Source organism: Petaurus breviceps, unplaced genomic scaffold (genome assembly GCF_028583685.1).
Source record: "Petaurus breviceps papuanus isolate PSGF00001 unplaced genomic scaffold, PetGlider_PUasm1.0 91133, whole genome shotgun sequence".
In the NCBI taxonomy this organism is placed as follows: Eukaryota; Metazoa; Chordata; class Mammalia; order Diprotodontia; family Petauridae; genus Petaurus; species Petaurus breviceps.
In genome coordinates this window covers 65,449,571-65,459,406 of record NW_027187419.1, presented here as the reverse complement: position 1 = coordinate 65,459,406, position 9,836 = coordinate 65,449,571, and the positions used below count along the sequence as shown (strand labels likewise).

At 43.6% G+C, this 9,836-nt stretch overlaps 1 protein-coding gene across 2 annotated transcripts in view; it reads right to left on the bottom strand.

Moving 5' to 3' along the window:
* Positions 1–567: 567 nt before the first annotated feature.
* Positions 568–9,836, bottom strand: part of ALOX5AP (arachidonate 5-lipoxygenase activating protein) — a 47,527-nt gene continuing 38,258 nt past the window's right edge. The window contains exons 5-6 of one of the 2 annotated variants that reach the window (XM_069080863.1): positions 2,391–2,470; positions 568–1,065 (exon numbers count right to left, since the gene is read on the bottom strand). In XM_069080863.1, coding sequence (XP_068936964.1) covers positions 947–1,065; positions 2,391–2,470 — 199 coding nt within the window. In that variant the 3' untranslated portion in view covers positions 568–946. The remainder of the gene's footprint in view (positions 1,066–2,390; positions 2,471–9,836) is intronic. The other variant, XM_069080864.1, reaches the window with a different exon arrangement.

The following is a 9,836-nucleotide window of genomic DNA, read 5'->3' as shown; positions in this document are numbered from 1 at the left end:
TTCAACTTCATGGTAGATGGAAAGGTCCAATGATCCTTGGGGTTCAATGGCAAGTCAGATGGCAATGCTCAGGGGCTTGAAGAGCAGAGAGGCAAGACAGGTGATAAGAACCAGTGATTCTCTACCTTATTGGAAGGATTGTATTGGTAACTCCAATACCATCTTAAAGGATTGTGTTGGAGACTCCTTGCTCATCCAAGAAATTCAAGTGGCTATGTGCAACCTGAAGGGAAGGAGGGGGCACTAAATGGGAGTAGGCTATGGCCACCAAGAAGGGTAAGGTGGGCCTAAGGGTCAGAGTTGCAGTGAGAGCTGTGAATGGAGAGGGGGGCAGTATCTCATTGGTGGGAAGGTCAGGAGGAAGGGATCCCTGAAATATTTGCTTTCTTGGATGCTTCTGGGCTGGGTTGGTGAAGGGGAAGATTTCTCCTCAGGGCCTGATCCTGCTAGGTCCTCTGGTGCTTAGTTGGGATGAATGAGGAAAGTGAAGGTCTTCTTTTCTATTTCCCTGTCCTATGAACTCTCCAATGTTATATACATGCTCAAAGATAAAACTCAACCACCAAATACAAGTGCATCTCATTTTATTAAAGAAAACGTGCTGGTGATGTCATAAGGCACACAATATTCCTTAGAGCAGAAATCACAGAACAGAACAATTCAAAAACTGTGCAGAATTAAAAACTGAAGACTCAAACTGGTACCACAGCCATTCTCAAGGTATGGAGCTGATTCCAAAGCCTTTTCTTCCATGAAAAGGGAGGTGACCTCAAACCATGAAGCCCAGGAAGTTATCTGATTTATAGCCATAGAAAGAGGGGATGAGACCCATAAAGGGTTGAATTACCATGGTTTCTATGAGTCAGTTGGCTGAGACCACCAACTCCACTCTCAGGGTAGAATTAGGGAATAAGAAGCAATGGAGAGATGGTCGTAGTTATTGTCTTTATGTAGTTTTCAAAGTCACTTCCAAAAAAGAGGACGAGGTAATAGTTGAAGATGCCAGCAACAGACATGAGGAAGAGGAAGAATATGATGCGTTTCCCAAAGATGTAGCCAGGAGTGCTGGAAAAGAAAGAGAGAGAAAGGAATTGTGGATGTAGAACCAAGGTAACCAATTTAACAACCCATGTTGTAACTTGGGGATACCTAAGGTTTCAATTATAGCTCTTCCCCCTAAAGAATCTTTGATTTGATTCATATGGAAGATGCTTGTATCACAGGTATTTTTACTTAACAATCACATTTTTAAAGCAAACCTAGACCTCTCTTTATCTGGGCTGCCTTCCCCATTCCCCAAATAAATGTTCCCACAAACCTATTATGTTTTGGACACTGGTGAACTGGCTTATTTTTGTGCCCCCGCCCTCTGCCACCCCATTTCTTTCTTAATGCGGCTTTCTCAAGGGTGTGGAATGGGGTATGGGTTCACAATGCCAGACATCTTTTAGTAATCGGGTACCCTTCCTGGAGATTAGAAACACAATTACCTTATTAAGGTCCTTTCTGGGACTGTCGTCTTTCTAAAGGAAAACCAATAAGGATGGCCTTGGCATCTATATGTATCATGCAATACTTTAAGTACCTCTGTGTTATAACTGATGGCTTAAATGAGCCAATAAAGCTCGTTAAGACTAAAAGGTGCTCCAGCATCTAAGGGGCTAATCTATTCTCCTCTGGCTGCACAGGAATAACTCATGTTCCCATTAATGAGGGCTGGGCACACATCAGTGGCAGAATGGACCCTTCCACTGTAAAGTGTGCAGTGAGAGAGACATTTTAGTACATCCATATACCTCTTAGCAGGACTATAAATCTCAGACTGTCCAAGCAGAGCATCAGCCTGGGTCAGAAAGAAATTCCCCACTAACGTATGATCCCATAATTGGGTTATTGAGACTGCTCTCACCACATTTATTCCCTTTTTCTAAACCTTCCCACAGCTTTTTTTAACCATGTCTATATCTAGGTGTCCCCACAGAGCTTGGCAGGGTTAAACCCATTTGTGGAGTCCATTTGGGTCTGCCTTTAAAGGGTTTAGCACATCAGTCCCTGGGCAATTAATATTTTGGTTTTGTCTTTCCATTACCCTCTAATGTATTTGTGAATTTGACTCTTTTTAAAATAAGTTTTATTGATGCCTTTAGATTTAACATCACAGTGGTTTCCAGCTACACTTCTTCCTCATTCTCTACCTAGTAAGCCTTCCCAGGGCAGCTCGGGCGCACCACAGTGCATAGAGCACCAGGCCAGGACGAAGGAAGATGCAACTCCAAATCCAGCCTTTGGACATGTACTAGCTGTGCAACCTCAGGCAAGCTAATTATCCTGTCTGTCTCCCTTTCCCCATCTGAAAAAGGAGGGGGCCAGGGTGGAATAATATCACCTACTTCTCACAGTTGCTGTGAGGAGAATATTTGCAAGGTGCTTGGCAATTCTTAAAGCTCTATATAAATGGCAGCTAATATTTCTAATAGAGAAAAACAAATAAGCAATTATTTCTAATACATGAATAAATAAGCTAATATTTTATTATTTGATTGATTCTTAATTTATTGATTTAAAATAATTAAATTTTCATCATTTGATTACTAATTTATTATTTATAATAAATAAATACATTATTTCTGATAAAGAAAAACAAAGTTAAGCAAAACCAGGGGATACAGATAGCACCTGACAGCATACCATTCTAGACCCAAAGACCCCACACACCACTACCTCTCCATCAAAAGGAGGGTGGTGCATTTCTTCATCTCTTCTCCAGAGTCAAGATTGGCCATTTTTATGACACAATTTTCTGCTTGATTTTGTGCAAGTTTTTTTTTTCATTTATTTTATTGTAATCACTTAATCCCTCTGACCCTCAGTTTCCTTATCTATAAAACAAGGGGGTTGGACTAGATGACTTCCAAGGTCCATTTTAACCCTAAATCTTTGATGCAATGGAGGAGGGAAGGAAGGAAGGAAGAGAGGGAGGGAGGGAGGGAGGAAGGGAGGAAGGGAGGGAGGAGGGAAAGAGGGAAGGAAGGGAGGAAGGGAGAGGAGACAAACACTTATTAAACAATCAATAAACATGCATTACAGGTCTGCTCTGTGCCAGGCACTGTGCTAAGCACTAGGGATACAAAAAAGGTAAAAGACAGTACCTGCCCTCAAGGACCTTACAGTCTAATGCAGGAAAACAGCATGCAAACAAATATATACAGGATAAATAAGAAATAGTTAGCAGAGGGCAGCCACTGGAATTAAGAGGGGTTAGGTAAGGTTTCCTGTGGAAGGTAGGATTTTAATTAGTACTTAAAGGAAGCCAGAGGGGTCAGTAATTGGCATGGAGGAGGGAGAGCATTCCAGGCATGGGGGCCAGCCAGAGAGAATGTCCAGAACCAAGAGATGGAGTGTCTTGTTCAAGGCCAGTGTCACTGGGTTGAAGGGCATGAGTCAGGGAATGAGGTGTAAGAAGACTGTAAAGGCAGGAGGGAACTGGGTTATGAAGGGCTTTGAATGCCAAATAGAATATTTTGTATTTGCTCCTGGAGGCAATAGGAAGGCACTGGAATTTATTAGGGGAGAGGGGTGATGTGATTGGACCTGCACTTTAGGAAAATCACTTTGGCAGCTGAATGATGGATGGATTGGAGTGGGGAAAGACTTGAGGCTGGCAGACCCGCCAGCTATTGCAACAATCCAGGTTGAGGTGAGGGCCTGTACTAGAGGGGTGGTGGTGTCAGAGGAGGGAAGGTGGTATATTCAAGACATGTTACAAAGGTGAAGTAAACAAGCTTTGGCAATAGACTAGATATGGGGATGAGAGATAGTGAGGGATCCAGGACAACTCCTAGGGTGTAAGCTTGAGGGACTGGGAGGATGGTGTTGCCCTCTTCAAGTAATAGGGAAGGAGGAAGTTAGAGGAGTAGTTAGAGGGAAAAATAATGAGTTCCGTTCTATTCACATTGAGTTTAAGATGTCTACTGTATGCTGAAAGGTAGTTGGAGATGAAAGATTGGAGGTCAACAGGGGCAGGAAAGGTAGATTTGAGAATCATCCACATTCCACATAGAGGTGGAAATTAAATTAATGGGAGTTGATGAAATCACCAAGTGAATTAGTATAGAGAGAGAAGAGAAGAGAAGAGAAGAGAAGAGAAGAGAAGAGAAGAGAAGAGAAGAGAAGAGAAGAGAAGAGAAGAGAAGAGAAGAGGGCCCAGGACAGAGCCCTGCAGGACACCTACAGTTATTGGGCCTTATCTGGATGAGGATCCAGCAGAGGAGACAGAGAAGGAGCAGTCAGATGGGTAGGAGGAGAACCAGGAGAAAGCAATGCCCTGAAAACCTAGAGGGAAGAGAGTATGGAAGAGAGTATCAAGGAGGAGAGTGATCAGCAGTGTCAAAGGCTGCAGAGGGGTCAAGGAGAAGGAGGATTGAGAAAGTACACTGGATTTGGCAACTAAGAGAGCACTAGCAACTTTGGAATTAGAAGTTTTTGAGGAATGAGGTCAGAAGCCAGACTGTAAGGGGTTAAGAACAGAGTCAGAAGAGGAAAAGTGGAGGCATCTATCATAGATGGCCTTTTTGACGAGTTTAGCCACAAAGAACAAAAGAGATATAGGATGAGAGCAGGGGTGGAAGGGCCAAGTGAGGGTTTTTTCAGGATAGGAGAGGCATGGGGAGGTTTGTAGGCAGTAGGCAATGAGCCTGTAAAGAGGGAGAAATTGACATTACGTGAAAGAGTGGGGATGACAGAGAGAGCAATCTGCTGGAAGAGATGGGGTGGAGTGGGATCACTTCAACAAGTAGAGGGGTTAACCTTGGTGAAGAGAGTAAGGTCACTTCATCATGTGAAATGGGGGTGAAGGAGGAGATAGTCTCAAAAGACACCTGAGCAATAGGAGATGAGGAAAAGGTGAGAATAAAGAGCTCATGGTAAATGGCCTCAATTATTTTTCTGTAAAATATAAATCAAGGTTCTCAGCTGAGAGAGTGGCGGGGGGGAGCCATGGGAGGTTTGAGGAGGCATAAAATGGTTCAGAAGAGTCACTGTGGAGAGTGGGATGGTAAGATGATAAAGGAGGTATAGTAGGATTGCCTAGCATCAGTGAGAGCCCAGATGAGGTTTTGTAGCATAAATCTGTAGTGGACCCAGTCAGAATGGTTGCATGATTTTCCCTACCTTCATTCAGCATCATATATTAAGGCATGAAGACAATGAATGGTGGGAGTGATCCAAAGCTGAGGTTTGACTGGGCGTAATCAGCAATATGATAAGGGGGTTAAGGATTCAAGAGAAGAGCACAGTCTAAAGTTGAATTGGTTCACCAAGGAATCAAGATGGTGAGAAGAGAAAGAAGCTAGTGCAGGAGAGATGACCTGGGAGAGAATTGAGGGATCAAGGGATTGAAGGTCACAGTGCAGAGAAAGAGTAGGTGTATGTGAAGCAAGAAAGTGGGAGAGGTGCAAAAGTCAGTAGATTATGGTCAGATAAGGGATTTCAGAATTCTTGAACCTGGAAGTGGTACATATGTGGGTGATGGCAAGATCAGGGGTGTGACCATCTTTGTGTGTGGCAGAGGTGGGGCAGAGGTAAGTAGCTCCTGGGAGGTGAGTAGGTTGAGGAACTGAATGGTGAGGGCATTTGAGGGAGAATCAATATATATGTTGAAGTTCCCAAGTATGAGGGCATAAGTTGAGAAGGAAAGAAAAAAAAATGTGGATCTCATACCAAACTCATTGAGAAAGGAAGGAGAGCGCCCTGGAGTTTTGTAGACAACAGCTTCCAGGATTTTGATTGGGTGGTAGATATGAATAACATGGAGTTCAAAGGAGGAGTGACAGAGTAAGGGGAGCAGTAGCATTGGGTCAGTGAGGAGTATCCCAACTCCCCCCACCTTGACCAGTGAACTGAAGGGAATGAATGAAGGTGCAGCTAGTACTGGAAAGGGTGACTAGGGAGGCTGTGTCATCAAGGAGAGACCAGGATTCAGTGATTGCTAAAAGACAGAAGGAGTGGAAGATAAAAAGATTTAAGATGAAGGGAAGTTTGTTGCCTATGGAACAGGCAATCCAGAGGGCAGGATGAAAGGGCTGGCTGGAGTTAGGAAAAAACTTTGGGATGGGAAAGTTGAGGGGGGTGGGAATGAGGAATTGAGTCCTAGGAGGTGAGGAGTGGAGTGTGGATAATGATTTACAGGAGTTCATTGTCACTGGAAGGTGACATATGTGACCAGGTATGAGAATGTCCATCACTGAGTGGAAGCGCCACTTTTCTACCTTCAAAGGACAGGTGAAGCAGGAGAGGGGAGACCTGAAGCTGAAGGGAAAGATCTTTCTTTACACTGGAAGGCCTCTACATCCTAGTGGGGAGATTGGGCTGGCAGCAGGAGGTAGTACTTGTGCTGGTACAGATAGAAGTGATTGCTTTGGGGTAGATGAAAGATGCCCAGTTTGGCCCTGAGCAACCTTTCCTCAGAGAACATGCTGTGCCCAGTAAGAGGCGGAAGGCTCAGGGCATAGTACATCTGGGGTCTGAAGGTCTGAGAACTGACTGTTTCAAAGCACTTTTAAAATATTATCTCATTGTTTGCTTGCAATAACCCTGTAAAGTAGGCTCTATTATTATCCCCATTTTAGAGTTGAGGAAACTGAGACAGCAAAAGTTAATTGACTTGCCTAGCGTCACATAGCTAGTAAGTTTGAAACCCAGTAAATTTGAACCCAGGTCTTCCTGACTCTAGGTCCAGTGCTTTCTCTGCTGACCCACTCAATTGTCTCTGACAGTAAACTAGTAGGCACAATTTTTAAACCTCGCCCAGGGAGCATAAATGCAGCATGACCTCTATGGCCTAAGGGAGCTGAGTTCTCTTTCAGGCTGCAGAGTCTTTGATTGATTTACTAGGTCTGTGATAGATGTACCAATTGCCTTACTTTCAGCAGCACACACAACATAAAATTCCAAACCATGTATAGAAATGGATTCAGGCTAGTTGGATTCTCACTCTTCAGCAGCCTTATTTCTTTTTTCTTTTTTTTTTTTTTTGGTGGGAGAAACATAGGGCAATTGGGGTTAAGTGACTTGCCCAAGATCACATGGCTAGTTTTGTGTTAAAGTGTCTTTGGCCGTATTTGAACTCAGATCCTCCTGACTCCAAGGCCAGTGCTCTTATTCACTGCGCCACCTAGCTGCCCCAGCAGTCTTATTTCTAAAAAGAGGTAGAGTAGCATAATGCAAAAGACCCTGGACTGGAAGTCAAGAAACTTGGGCTCTAATCCCAGGACTCACACTAATCTAAACAAGTCGTTTAATCACTTCAGATCTCTGTTTCTAGTTATACTAGATTACCTCTAAATCCACTTCCCACTCTAACATTCTATTCAATTATAATTAGGAAAAGGTCACACAAGCAACTAGTTCTGCAAGGTAAGCAGCCAGACTAATGAAAGAAAATGTCCTATGGATGTCTCCCCAAGGAGGGGAATCAGCAGCTTACACACACACACACACACACACACGCACACACACACATGCTCATAGATGCATACATACACACACTCATACAAACACACACATACACTCACATGTACACATACACATACAAACACACAGAGAGATCACAAAAGAAGGTAAATTTATCCCATGAAGCTCAGAAAGTCACACAATGGTCCAAAAAGCTGAAAATCCAGAGCCTGGGGGTAAGCACTTTCCTCCCTAGGAACCTTGGGAGACAGGACACATAAGCATTATTATCCTCAGTTTACACAGGAGAAAAATGCTGCCTAGAAAGACTATGTATGTGATTTGCCTGAGGTTACACAATTAGTGAATGGCAGTCCCAGGCCTAGAATTCTTTCCACTTCCACACACTGCCTCACTTCCCTGGAAGAAGTCCTACATGCTCTAACAGCAGCCTTTGAAGGCTACTATCTGAATATATAATTACATTGACTTTAGTGGAGTGATGCTACCAGAGAACACAGATAAGAGGAAATGGGGCGGGGGGGGGGGAATCAAAGTAAAAAGGAAGAAAGCTAGTCTCAACAAGGGAGGAGGGAAGCCATCTCTGCATCCCTGTAAACTTGGCGGATGCTTCTGATTACTAAGGGCTGCCTCTTGAGCATTTGATATGTTGTTGTGGGGAGATGGGGGGGGTTCTCCTTGTAGTTATAATAATCCCTTGCTCTGCAAGGGGTAGCTAGGTAGCTGTGTGACCCTGGTCAAGTCACTTAACCTTGTTTGCCTCAGTTTCCTCATCTGTAAACCTGGAGAGGGAAATGGCTAACCTTCCCAATATTTTTGCCAAGAAAACCCCAAATGGGGTCACAAAGAGTCAGATATGACTGAACAACAATAATAACTATTAGGTTCTAGGTAGACTAGCCCAAATGTGATGAGAGAAATTGCAGCTTTTGGATTTCACATCGGCATGATGTAATTGCAGAATAGTGCAGTGAACATTGCATTGTTTTTGGAAAGAGTGCTGGATTTGGAGAGAGGAATCCTTGGGTTCAAGTCTCACATCTGCCATTTGCCAGTTGTGTGACCTTGGCCAACACCCAGGACTGATCTGAGCCTCAGTTTCCTCATTTGTGTAAAAGAGGATTATTATATTTGCACTACCCACTTCACAAGGTGATTGTAATAATTCAGTGAGACAGTAAAGGTTCTTTATGACCAGAGGGTCCCATATTATTTTAGGTTTTTATAATTATCCTTCCTTGCTACTGATTATTACCATGATTTCTGTTCGGCTCATTCCCTGAAGACCTATCACTAAAACAAATCAAGCACAAATGGTGCGCTTTGGCTCTTGTTGCACTCTCAGAGCTCAAAAGAAATCCTTGGAAGAGTCAGGCACAATAGCATTAACTGACATTTTCCTTATGAGCCACAAAGCACACAGTATACATTTCCTCATTTGATCCTCACAACAACCCCCTATAGGCCATACATTTTTACCCTCATTTTATAACTGAGAAAACCTGGTCTCAGTTAAATTGCTTGCCCAAGACTGTGATGGGGACAGGAAGGAAGTAGCAGAGTCAGGATTCAAATCCAGAACTTGTGCCTCGAGCTTCCATTCGATTTTCCCTCTCTGCCACTGTTCTTGCCACCAAAGTGGGATCAGGTGACTGATTCTTGGGGGGGATGTGTGTGGAATAATCATATACCTAAGAGTGCTTTATAACTTTCTACCTGATCCCCAAATCACACACAATCAGAATCAGAAAAGGCCTCCCAGGTCTTTACTCCAATCCCATAACTGAAGAGAAATCCTCCTGGAGCATCCCTGACAAGCAGCCAACCAGCCGCTAGCTACCCAGAGACCTCCAGATCCTAAAGTAGGCCATTTCACTGTGGAATAGCTCTAACACTATTAAGTGTTTCCATACATCAAGTCTAAATTTGTCTCTTTGCAACTGGCACCTGCTGGTCCTAGTTCTGCCCTTGGGGGAGGGGGGAAGGAGAGGGGCATGAAGAACAAATACAATCATGGATTTAGAATTGAAAGGGACCTTGGAAACAATCTAAATCAAGTCTGATTTGACCTCTCATTGCACTCTATTTTGCAGCTCTCTAATGAATTTAAGTAACAAATCCCCTTAACAAAAAGATTAGTTCTATAAAACTTGGATTCAGTTGAAAGGTGGTACCCAAGGCCCTAGGAGGTGGCCTGGAGGTTACAGTTTCTCCACTCCTGCTTTACACATGCAGAGGTGAGATTCAAACCCAAATCCTTGGCTCTAACTCTAGCACTCTTTCCACTGCCTACATTTGAATGTTGGAAAGAAAAGAGGCAGGAAGGAAGGAAGGAAGGAAGGAAGGAAGGAAGGAAGGAAGGAAGG